At 43.1% G+C, this 18,791-nt stretch overlaps 1 protein-coding gene across 7 annotated transcripts in view; it reads left to right on the top strand.

The window, feature by feature from the left end:
* The first annotated feature begins 11,546 nt into the window (after positions 1-11,546).
* sorcs2 (sortilin-related VPS10 domain containing receptor 2) overlaps positions 11,547-18,791 on the top strand; it is a 299,088-nt gene continuing 291,843 nt past the window's right edge. For all 7 annotated transcript variants that reach the window (XM_047330522.1, XM_047330520.1, XM_047330521.1 and 4 more), the window contains exon 1: positions 11,547-12,030. In XM_047330522.1, the coding sequence (XP_047186478.1) occupies positions 11,674-12,030 (357 nt within the window). In that variant the 5' untranslated portion in view covers positions 11,547-11,673. The remainder of the gene's footprint in view (positions 12,031-18,791) is intronic.

Raw genomic sequence — 18,791 nt, 5'->3', positions numbered from 1 at the left:
TCTCTTAACCCCATTCCGGTATGTAACACTGGCTGATCCCAGAATGGATCAGACAGAGGGAGCCCTACAGCTACTTCGCTTATTATGAGCTCAAATTATTTCCTAATGAAAAAAAGGTCAAAGCCTTCTGATGAGCCAGGCGGAAAATGGAGAGGAGAAGAAAAGGACCCAATACAGTGGCATGTTGTCTTAGGTTAACATTGAAAATGCTTTTGTGTTTCATTTAGCCAACTAGTTGAGTATCAATAAAGCAAACGCTGCATAAAGGTATAACAATAGCTGCTGGGCTCAGACACACTGAGAAGACAGCAGTGGTGGACAAAGTATTCAGATCATTTAGTAAAGTGAAAGTAGCAATGCAGCAGTGTGGAGATACACCACTACGAGTAAAAGTCCTGCATCTAAAAGAAGAAAAAGAAGTGTGACAATTTCTTTTTTTCACTGTGTTATTTCACAGAATGAGAAATTTTGACCTGTGTCTCACCAGATGAAAAGAGTTGAAAAGTAGACAAAAACACATTCCAAGGTGGCACCCCTCCTCTCTCTGTGATTCTTCCTTCTTTTCCGACTCCAGCTGAAGGCCCTGGGCTGTAACCTTGAGCATGAATAGCTGGCGGAGGTGAGCTTGTGTAGCGAATCATTGGCCTCAGCCTCTGCATGCCCTTAACATAGAGGCACACACACACAGACACACACACACACACACACGCCATCCCTCTCCACCTCCACCACATCCTCCCCCCCTTATCGCCCTCCCTTGACAACAATTAAGATGTTTGCGCTGCACGGTTTACAAATCTGTCACAATTAGTGTGGTTACAGCGGGGCGCGCTTCAGTAGCTGAGCTCGGGTCCGGGGTGGCGGCTGCAGCGGCGGGGTGGTGGTGCCACTGGGAGGCTCTTGTGCCGGAGCTCAGATGTTTAGCTGGCTCTGTTGAAAATAAAACCCCAGGGGAGAGGGCTTGTTTGATTGAGCGGGAGTTGCGGGCCGGGGGAAGGCTGGCGGAACGTGGCCGGGGCTCTCGGGTGAAATCTGACGAATGGAAGCGTATGGTGAGAATTCCCAAAGCATAAATTTCCATCAAGCAGTTTCAGAACAGAACTGCTGCGATGGGTTTATTGCTGCAGTGAGGAGGGTTTAAAGATGTTGAAAGTTAATGGAGCCGACGCCTTTTATAGTGGGAACGCCCTCAGTTTTCAAGGCCTATTGTGCTGTCATGGCCAAAATGATGTGCCAGAGGCAATTGGAATTTCACATATTTGTATGTTTGGATTGTATTTTCACCCAGTGGAATTGCTGTTCTCGAAAGGATTCACTGTGTGGCACTGGTATCCACAGAAGGTGACAGAGGGCATTGTGTAAGGAATTCAAAAATCCCCCTCATACCTTCCCACAACTGTCCAATAAGTGCGTTTGTTGGATTGTTTTGTGTGGATGGCAAATTTTCGAATCCCTACATAGAACGTAACTTTTACAATGCACCTTTGTGCATGAACTGATCCTATAGGTTATAAGGGACGTTTTGGATGCAGCCAATGCGAGGAATCGCATGACGTAACAGCTCAAACAACAGGACATTAACCAAAATTTCAAAATAAATGTTAGAAACTCCTCAAATAATCCAAAAGTATGATCACTGAATGTTTGGGCCGTTAATGAGATGTTGTGACCCCTCAAAGGCTGAGCTGGAGGCCGATTCTAAAGTTGAATCCATACAGGTTCAACCCGTCTTAAAGAGTCAGACCCCCCCCCCCATGTGTGATGTCATTTCTAACCTCCAGTCTCTTCCTACATGTGCACTAACAAGTAAAACTGAGCTTCTTTACAAGTGGGAGGGATGCAATCAACGGTCATACAATGTTCAAACAAACACAAAGAACTATCGGTGTTCTCCAATTGCGAATTGGACAACACCGATAAAGCATGGTTGTGCCCCTTCCTATTCGGTTTCTAACAAAATAAGATAGATTCATTTAAATTAGATTTTTGTTTCATATTTAGCCATGTAACACAATAATTGCCAACTCATTGACAATGATGTTAAAACACGCCTTTTGTGAAGTTGAGCCAGAAACAATTGTGCACTTGTTTTGTCATTGTCCCCACTCCTCCGTCTTTTGGGGAGACATATAGCATTTTGTCAATAACAAGACTGGTCATTCTGTAACAATTATGCCCAAAGACACCATCACTAAATTTCAATGTAATAACAAGCCTATGACTTACATGATTAATCTTATAATCGTAATTGGTAAATTCCACATTCACAAATGCACATTAGTCAAACTCCACCAGCCATGCGATTCACTCGAAGGCAGGGAACACATACTGTGCATCTTCCTCTGTCCTCATAAATGGGTTAAAGCAACCAAAGCTAGCCCCCGCAGCTCTGATTAGCCCATCATCCTTGAAGGTTTATTGTAGGTCAGTGTGATTGTTCTGATAATTAAACCCGCGTCTGCCGATCGCTCATCAGAACTCGGCCTCATAACACACTCAGCGAGGCACTCATATGTGTCAGCATGGCTGAAAGAAGGAAACGGTTTGATGATTAATGCTGAAAAATCTCTGGACACACCGCTCAGGCAAATCTTATACTTATTGAACATGTTTTTGGTTTTTTACTGCTCAATCCTTCAATTTCCCCCTTGAGTTGTAACTCAATGCTGTTAGCTCATATGCTGCAGGAGCACTATGTGATATACGTAAACCAATTATGGATTGTTTCAAACTGATGTGACCCCTCTCAACATGAAGTTATAAAGTCAATGGAACCAGTTCAGATTAGATTTATTCCTAAATGTCATGTCATTGACCTGTGGCTTAATAATATGACCTCCAAATCAATTAGAAACTTAATGCAGGATGAATAATCTGTTCATCAGATCGTCACATACTAGATATACAGACTGCTTTGCTTCAGAAAGAAAGTTCACAGCATCTATCTTCATGATGTTTGACCCACCCCCTCTCTATTTCTGTCACCGCACAGCTGTTGCTCCGATGACACATCATTGACTCGTAACATTTTCTAATTGTGTTGGGTTCGGCCGAATGTGACTCCTGACTCCAGTGTTTGTGTTTGCTGATTTCTGAAAGCAGGCACCGAAGCCTCCACGGTGGGAAATTCTTTTTTTTTTACTGCAGTATGACCTTTTTGTCAATGAACCTTTCTCCACAAACGAAGTGGAACATGGTAATGGTAATTTTAGGGGTTATGCTAATGATCACAAATGTGCACACACATCCTCATGAACAGGTGTTATTCATCTGACGGAAACAATTTGGTGAATATATGGACCATGTTTTTCCTTCAATTAGGGTTTTTTAGAGAATTGTGATCCGCTGTTGAAACGCAAACATTGACCTTGTGGTGTAAAAAGCATTCACCAGCTTTGTTCAACGTGGGTGCAGCTACAGTGCAGAATGTCCACGTCGCCATACGCATGGAGCATGAACATGAAAACACATATTTGTTCAGTAAGCCTGCAAATGTGCCTGTAGAATCACTCACCCATGCACCAGTGGTGCCAAGGGACACGGGGGCATTTGGAGATCCTTGTTTCTTTCTGTGGCGGTGTGTATTCGGCAGCCAGGATGAGTTATCAACCTCATCGCTTTTAATCTGGGATGACAGAGCGTGACTGCGGGGGCACAGCGACCTGTCTGCAGGGACGGACCGTACCCGCGTGGTCCCTAATAGATGGTCACACCTCTCAGTACCATGCAAGAGAAGATACGTGGGGCCAAGCAGTGTGTGTGTGTCTGTGTGTGTGTGTGTGTGTGTGTGTGTATTTGTGTGTGTCTGTGTGTGTCTGTGTGTGTGTGTGTGTGTCTGTGTGTGCATGCGTGTGTGTGTGGTTAAAGGTGTGTGTCCTTGTGTCTAGAAGTGCTTTAAGGTTCCTGAACCAAGGTAATAACGCCTCAGGGGTTCAGTGAGGTCAACCATTGGCTGCCTCATTATTGGGGCGGAACATCCCATTAAACTGTGCTGGTCGTATGACTTACATGGGCTGAAGGGGTTTGTCTGTGTGTTTGACCTGGAAAATATTTTGGCCATTTCAAAATGTCATTTCTATGACAACTTTTATTACTTAACCTTTTTATTGTCATCTCCTACTTTAGTTAATACGTCATTAATTTATATTTTATTTTTAATCTGAAATTGACAACTTTTTGGCTTAAACTTGTCATAATGATGTTAAAACTGGTTCTGCACTTTTGTTTTCTTGATTTTGATGCTCTCGCCTTATCTGTTCACAGACTCCCGGCTCTGAGCCACAGCATAGAGATACGATAGGTCCAGCACAGTGCTGATATAGAAAATTAACCAATGGGCCGCGGCCCCTGTTTTTGGTCGGGAAAAAAAAGTTGTTTTTTTTAAATTTTTTCTTATTAAATTTGATTATATTGACCCCAAAAGAGCAGCAGCCCGCCAGTCCAGCAATGGTTTTAGCCACTGATTTTGGTAAAGTACAACGAGTTTAATAGGTTTCGGCACCCATCCCCAGTCCTGGCCCAGAGGAGCAAGGACGTCCCTATTTTTTTGCATACAAAATGGCAATGCTACTAGCTCAATACTAGTGGCCAGAAAACAAAGTACAGACTTGAGTGTATAAACTTGTTTCTTCTTCTGTTATCTCTAAAGTGGCGTTGACAACTTCCTCGGGAGCTGCGAGGAAACGTAACCGCGTCCTTACCGGCGTCTTGCTGCTGCAGCATCTTTGCGACAGTGACCAGAAAATCGACCGGGAACGTCGAGGGGCACAAAGGTTGTCTGTTACCACTTTGAGAAGATGTTCAATAATTAATATGTAAAAGCTCGGACGGCTCATTGTGTTGGTTTTACTCTCAACAGTTCTCTTTCCAGCGGCAGTAAACAGCCGTTTTCGGCAACAGGGACAAAGTTGGTGACTACCTGAACTGTCAAGCATTTAGCAGCTACAATGATCTTGTTGATGGACACCAAGTGAATGCTTGTGTTTTTTGTGTGTCTGCGGGAGGTTATTGTTTGCTAACACATTCAAACATATTATTATGAGGCGAAAGCCCACGGGTTTAAAGCTACTTTTTGGTTAGTTGGTGGAGGAAGTCCAGAACGGGGTCACTGCCTTTGTCACGTTTTCATACTGTGACGCTGTGTCTGGGAGTTGTTAACTGTCGATAACGTTGAGTGATGGTGTAAACATTATTCACTTAGTTGAAGTGTGTTAATTATCAATAAAATTGAAATATACTAACCATTTTCAGTACTTTTTCAGTGAAACCGGTAGTCATGACTCCTCACCTTGAGGTGTGTCGTATAAAAGAGATATTAAATGTATATCTATGTGAGATATAATGGGAGAATTCTGTGTAAATATATGATGGGAGAGCTTCAAAAGCACAGAAAAATTTCTGAATGCATGTCCACAGCATGACCTCTTAGCCAACTAAATTCAGTAAATATTTCATGGCCTGCATTGAGGGGTGCCTGTGGCATCTTCGTGTGTGTGTGTGTGTGTGTGTGTGTGTGTGTGTGTTCGCAGATGAGAAGTATGGATGAATAAAACAGGTTGTGCATCATCTAAGCACAGAGACATCTCAGGGGGAGAATGGCAAACCTTGGATTGCGGGAGTCCAGCTTGTTAGCATGCTGCTGAACGCAGCTTTGTTCGTCATGAAATTTGCACGGATAATTGGGTGTTATGAAGATTAATGTGCATTCGTTTTACAGAGCCGCAGGAGAAGCGCATAGCAGCTTCCAGAGACTGTCCGTGATCTTTTTAGTGGCAAGCTTGTGGTAGCGTCGGCTCGATCCCTTAAGGTTGGTTGATCAGCTGATTGACCGATTGAATTCCTTCATCCATTCACATTGTGTCCCGAGTCTTTCCCGGTGAATGTTCATGAGTTATGGGGTTTCATGCTAGATAAGTCCCCAAAAACAATGTGGAGCTGACTATCTCACAAAACTTGGCAAACAAATATGTTTTACAAATAGCCTTGATTCATTAAAAAACACTGTGGTTTGAAAGTACAGCACGTTGTAGGATATATATATATATATATTTTACTTGTGCCACATGATGTATTTGCTTCTGAAAGTGTGATGCATTAGCAAGATGTTGTGTGATGTGTTTTATCGTTACAAGACAAAGGAATTTGCTCTTTAAAAAATAAGTTAGGAGGATAAACTATTACTTTCTTTTGCCCCCAATTTTTTTTTTCTCCTTTTCAGATGTGTTGTTATTTTAGCAAATATTATTTCTCTTGCAGAGGGTTATGGTTGAGTTTTTGTCTATTTAGAAAACGTATTTACAAGTTTTCAATGGTTTCCGCAAAATACTTTGGTCTTCCCTCCGCAAACGTTTGCAATTCTCTAGAATGCTTTAAATTTTGCCAAAATATTCCATGTCTTTTTTACAAATTCAATGAGAGTTTTTTGTTTCTCTCACAGAGGTTTTACACTCTCACGTAAATATTTTGTTCACTTGAAAAAAACTATGTTTTTGTTTCCCTTTTGGTTTTCACATTCTCTTGATATCAAAATGTTTCTTTTTGCTAGTTTTTAGCAGGGGGGTAGAAGAGATGTATTGGCTTCAAATTGGGAATAAGTCGAAAGAATAAGTCACGAATTTCCCTGCATCTGAATTCTCTGGGCGAGCGCGAACATTGGGACAATTTAATTTAAATTTTAAATCTATTTAATGGCTTATTGCCTTTTGTGTTGGACCTGTCGTGTAGATTAAAGTACATTATATCTAGACTAACTGCAGGCTCAAATCTGTGTTCCTGCAGCCTCGTTTCCCTCCCGCACACGCACACGCATTTTGACTGTGGTATGAAATATTAACCTCATGCTCCGGTTTAGGAGGTGCAATCACAGGGAGAACGCTGACAATAGAGGTCATGGAGGGTGCACACCCTGCTATAATCTGCACACCCTCACTTGTGCATGAAAGCACGATTTGAGTCAGAACATGGGCATATTGTCAAGATCACAGGTACATTTTTAATGCGAAGTCCTACCATATTAAATACATGACATGAGTTGTGTTTTGATCTTTGATCATAGGTGCAGTGTTCACTTTTATACATATTTTCAACATTGACTGAATAATTCAACATTGTCTGGGCTCATCATTCACAGCGATGTTGACTGTTGATTTATTTTGTTTAAATGACCAAATAAATAGCAAATAACCATCCTTGGTTTCTAGACTTTGCCCGAAGGCGTTTACTCTGCAGTGGAAAACAGTGTATTTACTTTTTACTTCCGAACTTTACTGAGGCTCAAGTCTGTTGATTCTCAAGGCGTATGGGGAGAAATAAAACTATTAGAGTCAGAAAGGATGAGCAACATGCACTCGAAATGTCTTCCCTCCTCTTCCCCCTTGCATTTCTGCAACACCGATACGCCTTCCGCCCTCGCAGCCATCAAATATTCAAACCGACTCTGCTCCTCTTCCGCCACTGCGGACACCCGAGTGCGCCGATCTGAGCCAACAACACCGCTCCGTCCATTTATTCCCAACCAGCAGCAGCAGCAGCAGCAGCAAAAACAACAGAAGGACTCTGACGTGTAAATAATTAACCGAGATCACCGTTTTTATTTTCCAACACTGATACTGCTCACAGGTCACGGAGGCTCGCAGACAGCCTTTAAGTTCGGGTTCTGCTGAAGTAATAATGTTAAGCCCTGTCTGCTTGAAAATGTGTTTAAAACCCTCTTGCATTTAACCATGACATTTTTCTGCAGCATGAAATATTATAATAATATATATTATATGACAATAGTCTATATAGATGTTTTTTTTGTTGTTTAAAACGGGTTATTGGGCTGTTATAGCAAGAAGTGGGGGAAAAGTCAACTAATTTTTCTTCATCAGAGCTTTTATTCACACCTCACAGTCCCCATCAGCAGATGGTGGTTGTTCAATTGTCATGGAGTTCGTATTTGTCGTCTCGCGACAAGATGCCATTTTTGCTCTTCCTTGCTGCTTCAGTAACAGCGACTTAGATTTTTTTTTTAAAAGACTTACTTCTTAATGGAATAACATTTTTTGAGGTTCTCTTTGCACATTAGAAGAGAAGAAAGCCCCCTTTTTTTTTTTTTTTCGAAAACTCGCCTCACGAGAGGAGACTATGAATAGTTTGGTCTTCAGCCACGAAGAGCCACAGCTGGGGTCAGTTCGACTCCTCGACGTTTACAGGTCGCTTTAAATTTGTGACAAGATGAGTTCATTTTCTGCATCAACGTGCAGATAACGCTGACCTATATTACCTTGTAGAGTTGATGTGGATGATATGTTATGAAACATGAAGCCACATTGGCATTCATTTGAAGCTGCGCTTTTACATTCACTCTAGGTTTTGAAAATCGGCTCCTTTAGCTTCTAAACGCTCCACAGAAAAATGTTCTTACGTTTGTCTACGTGCGTTTCTTGTGCAGCGCAGATAGTGTCCAGTGGCTTGATCTGAGCTTCATCCACTGAACACAGTTGCCTGCCGCCGCTGCTGCTGCTGCTGCTGCTGCTGCTGCTGCCGCAGCTGCTGCTGCTGCTGCTGCTGCTGCTGCTGCTGCTGGAAGCAAGGAGTTATTAAAACCAGAACAATGAGCTAAACAAAGCTAAAGAGCTCTGCAGAGCTGAGGGGCCCTGCAGAGTTGGTGATAATTGTCTGTTTAACTTACTACAAGCATCCCCGGTCACATTACACACAGTAAGCTGATCGATTGGTTGCATGAAATATTGTTTAACTGAGATCAGCTCGTTGATGTGTTTTTTTCTGTTTGTCACTGTTAAAAAATACATTCCGCATTGAAATCCTCTGCAGTTGGCTCTGAAAACTTCCCACTGGTTCGAGCGATCAATTTTTCAGAGTAAAAGCTTCCAAAACCATCCGTGTCATATTTGGGCTCCCTCCTCCACGCTTGGTTCTCTGTGACGTTGATAAAACCTACAAGATACAGTTCAAAGTCGCCGATCAAACCTCAGGAACAGACGGGGCTCACCTGCGACTGCCTCAGGGTTAAAAGTGCCGTATGGGCCCGTGTTAGCCTCCATGTGTTTGTGAAGGAACATGCGCCATTTTAGCTATACATGATCTGAAACGTCAAACTGAAGCAATAAAGTAGATTCTGACCCAAAACCAGTTCTTCATCATGAGGTACATATACAGGATATGCAATAAAACCTGTCTCATTTCAGGTTATATTAGTCAATTCATTATATTTGCATGAATTACCCACCACAGAGGGCTGGAAAAGAAAAAGAAAATTAGAAAGAATTGTGTTGATCCGAGGCTTCTTCCTATCCCACAGCGAATCATACTGCAGACTTCTGCTCAGGCAGGTTACTTAGAGATTTTCTTTCACTTCATGTTCCAGCCAGATCACAAGGGTCCTCTGCTGCTTTTCTTTTAAATGTTCCTTATGAGTCCCATAAAAGTTCAGCTGAGGTCGTGTTTTGATGGCCCTTGACTGTGGAACACACTGTATGCCCCTGGATATTAGAATGACGAGCTTTCTTGAGATTTTCAAAAATAAATTGAAAACCTAAATTAATGCTTTTTAATCTGTCTTGGAATTTGGAGTTGATTTTGGCTAATGTTATAGCTTTTTTGCTTTAACAATTATATACATTTAGTGTTTATTGTTTTATTTCATTTTATTGGGTTTTATTTATTATTAAATTTTTCTGTTGTAAATTTTAATTACACCTTACTCCCTGAATTTATTATAATAAACACACAAAAAATTGCACTTAATTATGTTTTTTGCCTATTTGATGAAAGTTTATGTACTTTATTAATTCTTGCACTTTTGAGTAAAATCTAATGGTTGAATTAACTTATTGTAATTCGCTTTGGACAAAAGCATCTGCTAAATGAATATAATGTAATGTACTGTGTGTAATCCTACGATATGTGAAGCATTTTGGACTACATATTTGAACGAAAGTTGCTTTTATAAATACAGCTGAGTTACTTACAGACAGTGCTTTGTTTGTGTGCTGTTCTTTGCGATCAGTAAAACTAATCATCTTTATAACCGAACAGAAAACTCATTGTTAATATTTTGCGGCTGCAGTTACCTGTATAGCAGTAATTGAATGGGAACTGTGACCTCTGGGCCAGCTGGCTCCGAACCCACAGGCAGTGAGGGAGGTGAGTGAGTGGACTGACTGACTGACTGACTGACTGACGGGGGAGTGTTTTCATGGGTCATCTGATGTCGTCTGAATCCAGGAATTTATTTGAAAGCTGAAGCAAAAAAAACAACAAATCCGGTAGAAGAGTGTAGCAGCAACTGCTTCTAAGCTGAAAGACTGGTGACCCATTAGATTTACAATCTATCCTCAGGGCCATATTGTCTTGGGCCGTGCTCACAAAAATGAAGTGTATTAGATTAGAAGCTTGGACGAATGACTCTCCGCTGACGACACTGTCGGACTGCAGCATTGTCGGGACTCAAACTGGCAATGCAACAGTCATATCCTATATTCAATGATAGTGCAATATATCTTTACTTTTGAGTTATTTACCTGAACAAAAATTTGGCACAACAAGCTCAAGTATTACCGAAGACTGTCACAATATTTGTTGTGATCACGGTATCATCAGCAAACAATAAATAAAGTCAGATGCAAAGCATAGAGTAGATAATAACAGGTTAGAGCAGTCAATTGTCATGACTGGTTTTCCTCCCATGGTAAAGTTAACTTATTGGCGCCATATAGACCCAAACTAGTTTACGTTTGACATATGTGCTGTAATAAAAAAAGGCAGATATATGAATAACAATAATAATAATAATAATAATAATATGTAAAGAATTAGGAATTGTACAATAAACCAAACAGCCACAGGGGTAAAATGACCCATGCGGGTCAATATATAACTGACATGGTAGATAAATATACTTATCTAACACCCATGGGTAGAAAAATCACAATAGTTAATACAGTATTGTGGGGTCTACATTGACCCAACACCGGGTAGCCTTAATTTTTAACCCTGTGACAAAATTTGAGGACGAACACATTTCTGATTGACCATTAAGACTCGGTCATCTTTTTTTTTTTAATGACACCAGCATCAGATTCCTGAAGCTGAAGAAACACAGATGTTTCAAAGATTAAGACAGATACTGTGTACGTAGTCCTACGGTTGAACAGCAACCCAACACTGGGTCTATTTGGATCACCAACAATAAATCGGATTTGTTTTGTGTGAAAATCTACAAGAAGTCAACAAGTGCGATACAACAATGACCTTTGCCCAAGCAAATGAGGAAAATAAGACCACTTCTGTGTGTCTGTTTCTGGTGGTCACTTTCAGGCACTTTAAATAAAAGGGTCTACACAACCGATAAGGTTTCACGTGCCATATTTGAAATGTGTCCTCCTCACGTGAGGGCTTGAAGATGGACTGAGTATTCACGGGACAATGCAGCTGCAGGACAGCAGGTGGCGCCGCTGCGCCGTCCTGTGGATTCATCTTGGCACAGAGACGCGTCCACGTTGTTCCCGCTGTCTGCCCTCGCTCCAGTTCCCTCCCTCCCTTACTATCTCTCACTCTCTCTCTCTCTCTCTCCCTCTCTCTGGGTTTACAGTGTACACCTATCTTTCTACCGCGAGCATCAGCAGTCTCTCCATCAGTCTCCGCGATACGTGCGCTCCCACGGCGCAAAGCATGGCACCTCTGCGCCCCAAAGAACCGCTTTCTGCCGCCGCGCACCTCTGCGTTTTTCTGTTGACCGCCTCGGCCTGGATGGCACTGCCGGGACCCGCGCGCTGTGACAGCGGCGCTCTAAACCGACGCGCCGGGGTGGACCGTACGTTCGACATGGGCGTCGGGGACGGAGGCTCCCCGCCGGGCTCCCGGTGGGACGGTGACGGGCAAGCCACCGGCGCGGAGAGCTCGCCCCTCCGCTCTAGGAGAGCACTGTCCCGGGAAAACCAAATGTCATTGCTCAGCAGCTCGTTCGTGCTCAAGGGGGATGCGACCCACAACCAGGCGATGGTCCACTGGACAGGAGAGAACAGCAGTGTAAGTAGCCTATCCCCTCCTCGTCCTGTCCCGTCACGATCGGCTGGTCCATGCACTTTCCCCACCATCACCCTGCTTCGTCACCATCCATCACATCACACCACACCACACCAGACAACGAGATATTGTTCTCGCAGCAGGCGGCGGCTGCATCTATTCACACTGCGCGGCGCTCGGAGAGCGGGATGCACGGGGTGGTTTTTACGCGTCCTGGTGGTCCGCCTGGACGCGCGGCGCATGGATGCGATCAGGCACCGCGGGCTTTGTTGAAACATTCGGGCGTTCACACGTTTCCACGTGAGAATCCTCACAAGCAGACGTGTCGCCTCAGACTTCCATTACATCACTCGGTGGTCCAGCAGGGTCCCGAGCATCGTTTGATTGTCAGTTTACAGGGCACTGCGCATGGAATCAGAGCATTCAGGTGGAAACCCCATTTCATCGTTACTATCTCTGTCCTTTGTGTGCATTTCATCTTACATTTAACAGCAACTAAATAAATTATGCCTGTCTTAGGCTGAGCAAACCCCTTTTAAATTTCAAGTTCCCCCGGCCTCACTTTGAGAGCCACGGTATAAAGTACGCTTGCCTAAGTGCACGATAATATTTGGAAGGAGTCCATGGACGCGCCTGCGAGCGCACAAGAGCCAGTGTGGAGAAGAGGAGCGCGCACTAAACAGACAGGCGCGTTGCTTGATTCGGTCACACGAAGCCGCGAATGAAATATTGATGGAGCTTTTTATCCATGAATTTTGCAGCGTCCTGTTTACTTAGGGGCTCCAACGCGATTTGGGTTGAATGAAGGCTGAGGTTTAAAAGCCTACCTTTACTGTCGGTGTGGAGACAACCAGTGGCACTGAAACAGTTTTCAGATATCACCAAAGCTAAGTCCGTTCTGGACTGAACAGTGATGTCAGCTGAGACAGGATGAATCCACTAAAGGCATCACTGATATTCCAGACACATACATGATCAGACTCCTTAGGGGCATGTACGATGGAGATAAACATCTGGCAGTAGGATAAGGTCAATGTGTGAATATCATAGTGTTTTTCTACATAGAGCAGCTACTGTGAGCAGCCTTTGTGAGGGATATTGACAGGCGCCCAGAGTGGTGGTGTCTGGTGGGGACATCGCCTTTCTGTCAGAGGCTTTCTGTCAGTGTATCACGTCGCTGTTGTACTGCTTCTGGCTTCAGGCGAGGAAAAAAAACGACAAACAGAAAAGAATCGACACTAAAGAGAGGCTGCTCGGGCCATAGGAACAGGCGGCAGAGCCATTCCACTCAAAATTTGCTCAAAGTTCCATGACAAACTTGGCTGGTGAAAGACATCAGACCCTGATGTGCTGCTGGAGGCCAAGTGACTGAGAATTTGAAAAAAAAAGCTGATCTTCTGTCTTCTTGCAAAGTGACAGTGTGTTCACGTTTAAGCCGGAGTGAGGTGGAAGGTCTGACGATTTAGACAACTTAACATTATAAGGAGTGCTTCCTATCAGTGAGGGTTTTGAGTTGAAGTTGAACTGAAATGTGAATTCTCCTCACAATGTGACCCATGGGAGTGACTCAGATTTGTTTTTGCTTTCAAAGTGAACATCACATGGAATCAAATTTCTTTTATTCTGATTTGGCCTCTGTGTTTGTCCATATTTTTCCTAAATCCATTGCAAGTTTGGTTTTTGATTTTTTTTTCAATACGACCTGTCCCGTCACCTGAAGAATCGGAATCCATACGACGTTTACATCACTCTAGATCAACATTCGTCACAACTCGGCGCTGGCGGGGGTCTTGTTGTTAAATGTAGCCCCTGACCTCCTGAAAGCCATTCACTTTCATGATCCCACTCCTGGCAGAAGTGGCAGCAATTGCACCAAAAAAGTTATGATTAAAAAAAAAAAAAAGGACTCCCCTTCTCCATTATCTTCTGCTCATCAATTTGCTGCCTTCCGCTGCACATCAACTCATAAGAGAAAACTCCAGTGGCCCTCCGAGGTTTACTAATTTACTTTACTACTTGAGCTGCACGTGACGTGTTTTGTTGTGGCTCTGTGAACATGCGGGTCAGTTCAGGACAGTAACCAGTTCACGCTGTTTGTGTGAGCAGCCAAACAGAGCCTGTGAGCGGAGAGGAGTCGTGAGAATTTCCACTCCTCATTCAACAGAGCCCTCCTTTTCTCTCCGCCCGCTTGCCGCTCAGCTCGGAGTTGCTCCGCGTTCAACACAGATTTCCCCCCACTTCACTCAAATCACTAACCTCTCAGGCTAGAAAAAAAAAAGAAGAGGGAATACTAGCTTGGCCTCGCCAGACTAATTCACAAGTAAAACATGAGCTTGGCAGATTCATTTTATTTCATTTAGAATGAAACGCAACCCAACTCAACTCTCAGTTATCGAGCTCACTGCAGCAGATGCTCGAGCAAGGTGCCCAAACTAAAGTTCCAAAACTAGATTTGCCCAAACTGGCCAAGACATTTGTGAAGAGGAGAAACAACAATTCAGTTAAGACGTCTGGTAGCTTTGGTATTTAAATATTGATAAAAAAAAAAGTCCCATTCTTGCGATGAGCTTCCTCATACCATCCCTGCTTTTTTCAAGAAACACTTCTTAATCACAATGTCCACGGGCGTCCACAGTGTTTAGGCTCATGCCAACAATGTAGGAACTCCAAGGTCGGGCCTATTCTCAATTAATTTGCCCAGGTTCATGGCAGCCCTAATCAACACAGACAAATTGTGCCATTCAATTTCCGTTAGGCTGACATTTATGAGCAGTGCACAGATTGATGGGTGAGGGGGAAATAGTCTCTGCTTCTTGTTCCATAATTTCATTTTCAACTCTGTCAGCCTCAAAATGTAAGTTATTGATGAGAGGGTCAGCAGCGCAGAGGAGTGTCAGGGAAGAAGAGCCCATCTGGATATAGCAGTTTTCCTTATGATGGTTTATGCTAATCAGCACATTACTACATGTGTGCATGTTTCAGTTCTGTTAATTGTTTTGGCAAAATAAATAATTATTCATCTAGCTTCATAATTCAAGAGCTGACGTGAAAACTGCTTTTGTGAACTCTCCTCCGTCCCTGTAGCAGCAACGGCAACGGTCACTTCAGCTTGCATCAGAGAAAAAAAACTTTCCCTGTGTGTGTGTGTGTGTGTGTGTGTGTGTTTGTGTGTGTGTGTGTGTGTGTGTGTGAGAGTCAGTGTTGTATATTCAAGGAAAATGGAAAAAAAAACTAAGTGGAATGTGGAATCAAGATCAACACAGTGCAACAGTAAAAATACCTGCCTTCCCTTCAGGATCTAGATCAGCCTTTATAGAAAAGTCCATCAAGGGAGAGGTCAAAGGTCACTGCCGCAGCTTCTTGATAATATTCATGAACACAAGCATAAGCAAAGAAGAGAGAGATCTCTCAGAGGAGAGGAAGAAGTGATGTTTCTGCGTAGCTCTGCTCATTATTCAGCACATTTTTGGAGTCTGTTGTAAATCTAGTGTACATGTACGGTACATCTCCCATTAAGTAAATATCAAAGCGACAAAAAGGCAGCTGGCTCGCTTCATCAATCGGTTACAGGCGGGGGGAATTCCCTTATCCACACAGGCTGAGCTACTTCTCTGCATTAGAATTCAAGATTCAAACACACTTCTGGTACAGTAGCGGTCATAATGAGCGGCTCATTCAGGAGACCACCTCTCAGCTGTTACTGTCCCTGAGAAAAGTGTGCATTCCCACTGATAACCAAGGGAATGTCCTCCCTTTGTTTTTCTCCTCTCTTATTCAGTTTCACCAATAATGCTAAGACGTTTTCAAAGTGCTATCAGCCACTTCGTATTAACAGCAGTGAATATCATCAATGTGAGAGAAAAAAAAGACATTTGTCAGGCCATAAGTAAAAAATACCGGATCCTACAGCAGCTTGATAGCGTCTTTTCACTTGTCCCTCTGTAAATGGCCACATGTTTCAAACTCCACAACAAGTGAGAGAGAAAAAATAATTTAAAATCAAGGTTCGTTGCCATGGCCACTCTGCAGGCTGCACCTGCTGGTGATGACTGTGCCGTGCGGTTGAACGCCCTGAGAAATAGCTCGTCGGCTGACTTTTGGCAAGCTACCATTCACAAAGAGTGAAAGGTGATGCTGATTCAGCGTCTCCCAAAAGAAAAAGCCCTGGAAAATATTGTTCAAATATTTCCACAGGTGAAGAAAAAGGAATCCCCATGACAGGTCACCTGGCCTTTATTTCTAACTTCATGTATGTGTAGGATTTGAGAATGGAGACTTGGAAAAAAAAAAAAAATGAAGGGCCTCGAAGCAGCACACTGTAGAGAGGCCTCTCTTTGTGCTGTCTCTCTCTTTGTGCTGACTAGCCCCAGGGAACTCTGGGCTGCGCTCGTCTTCCCTCTATTTCTATCTCCCGTTCTATGGTGATGAAGGGTGTCACTATCTGTGTGTGTGCATGTTCGAATGTCTGCCTCTGTATTAGGAAACAGCCCAACATTTAATCGGGTCTCTCTATTTCGCTTGTATCGATCGTTTCATGGAGAGACAGATTATACAATGGCATTTCACTTGCACCTATTTTCTTTTTTTATCCGCGAGTGTGTGTGCGTGTGTGTGTGGCTGCATGTGTGTGCAACCGCACACCTCAAGTGCTCTGTCCCACTGTAGCCGTAGTGATTAATGAGTGGCAAAAGAGATGTTGACAGTCCAAACTGTCATGCCGCCCTCCGCCACCGAAGGGGGATTGAGGGTAATTCCTGCCCCTTCCTGGTTTAAGAGCTCTCAAGGGCAGGTATGCTTGAAACTAGAAGAAGAACACTGAATTTATTGACTCATATATCCATATATATATATTTAATGCAATTCAATTGGAGTCAGTCCAATGCTTGTCGTATGATGTTCCAGTCTGGATGAAAGGGTTGGACAGACCAAGTTACATTGTCCTCCCTAGATCCAACACTACTTGAATGGTTAATAATTCAAAAGGGCGTCTTGAAACCATTTTTACTCAAAATGTGTCCCATACCCAGCATTTTGAATGATATTCGATCAACACATTCTGGTTAAAATACTGAATTTTGTCTGTTTATTGTGTTTACTAGCTTAGTTCTGTATTTAACATTCATCAACAGGGCTGGTGTGTATTGTACTTAAAGCACCAGCTCACTCCAGTTACATAAGTGACTTTCACTTCCTCATCCGCCTTTTCATTGTCATGTCATCATCGTTTATATCTGACATCATCATGTATTTCATCATCATGTATTCTTCTATTCATGTTGGTATGTTGAACAATTTCTCACAGTGTATTTTACCCTCGTTATGTAAATAATGTAAGCTGTTCCCACCTTTTACCCTCATCTTCCCGCCTCTTTCCACTAACCCCTCTCCGGTTACCGTGCCAACAGCACCTTCAGATTGCAGGCATCATTTTAGCCAGTCAGGTCAAGGGATTATCCCGCTGCTTATCTAAACATTGCATTGGTTGAATTTAAATTGAGTATTTAGAAGTCGCTGTAATGTTTTATAATAAGCTGCTTGACTGTATTTGCATGGTAAATCATGGTCTGTACACACAGCAATACCCAGCACATACTGTCTCTGGTCTCACACACACACACACACACAGCGTGCACTTACACTATCTAGGTCTCCAGCATCCCGACTGAATGTGAAAGGCATTTGTTCACGCTTCACATGCCGAGCAGACAGTTCATTTGGCCCCTGGTTGTTCTGCGGTGGAAAATTGTTTGCACATGTGAGGGGAGCCTTTCTCGTCATTTATCTTGTCTGTCCTCGTTCATCCAGCCTAAAGAGACAGTCCCGAAACCCCAGACTGTAAATCTTCAGGCGCGTTTGCTCGGTCAGTCTCTCTCTTTTTGAAATATGAATCATTCACTGTCTCCAAATTACAAAGCACATGTAATGCTACAGCAGGCAACATGACCGTCATGATGGCAGTGTGTCTTTCCTTAAATTTCAGACGGCTCCTGATATATACCAGGCATTATGTCATTAAGAGGATTTGATGTTATGTCAACATTTAAAAAATGCACATATTCCAGTTAAAGGAATAGTGCACCAAAAATCATATTGTAACATAGCTATGTGGGTCTGTAGCCTATGCTCAGTATATTAAGCCGATGATATATTTTTGCCTAATTTGGTTGTCACTAGCTTTTGCGGCACCATAGATATGCCCAGAATTAGAGGAGCTGTTTCGTATTACACCAATCATTTGGCTGTGGCTACTGCGCAGTGGTTGGTTCATATTGGTTTAAATAAATGTGTTGCATTAACCCATTTTTTCCCCCAACATTGTAATCCCCGTGTGGGAGATTCCTATATAAGTCTGAACATAGCACACAGCACTCGCTTGTACAGTAGTCACGCTAGCAACGAACACAAGCCGTACGACGAACCATGTCGGTTTGGAAGCGGCGCGTTGCGTTGTATGTGGTCGTTTTACGACCTCTCGTGGTAGTTATGTACACGGCCGCTAGAGGTGAGCCATGTAAGTCTGTTAAGTTGGTGTATTTAAATGGATTTCCTTTTATTCAGTAGAGTAATCGTGCTGATTCTCTGCCGTGTCACCCTAACTATAACCATCACCTTTACAAGATCATTAACCATGCTTTCGTAAAGCCCACGATTTGTGGAGTACCACCCGTCACCGGTAGAGGCGCTATTTGGATATCGATATGGTCTAATTACGTGTTTAGTGATACCAGGTGGATGCTGGCTGCCCGGCAGCTAAATAAAAGCAT

The sequence above is a fragment of the Scophthalmus maximus genome, chromosome 2 (assembly GCF_022379125.1).
Source record: "Scophthalmus maximus strain ysfricsl-2021 chromosome 2, ASM2237912v1, whole genome shotgun sequence".
Lineage (NCBI taxonomy): Eukaryota > Metazoa > Chordata > Actinopteri > Pleuronectiformes > Scophthalmidae > Scophthalmus > Scophthalmus maximus.
The sequence above is the reverse complement of the archived record's forward strand: the minus strand, read 5'-3'. Positions and strand labels throughout refer to the sequence as shown.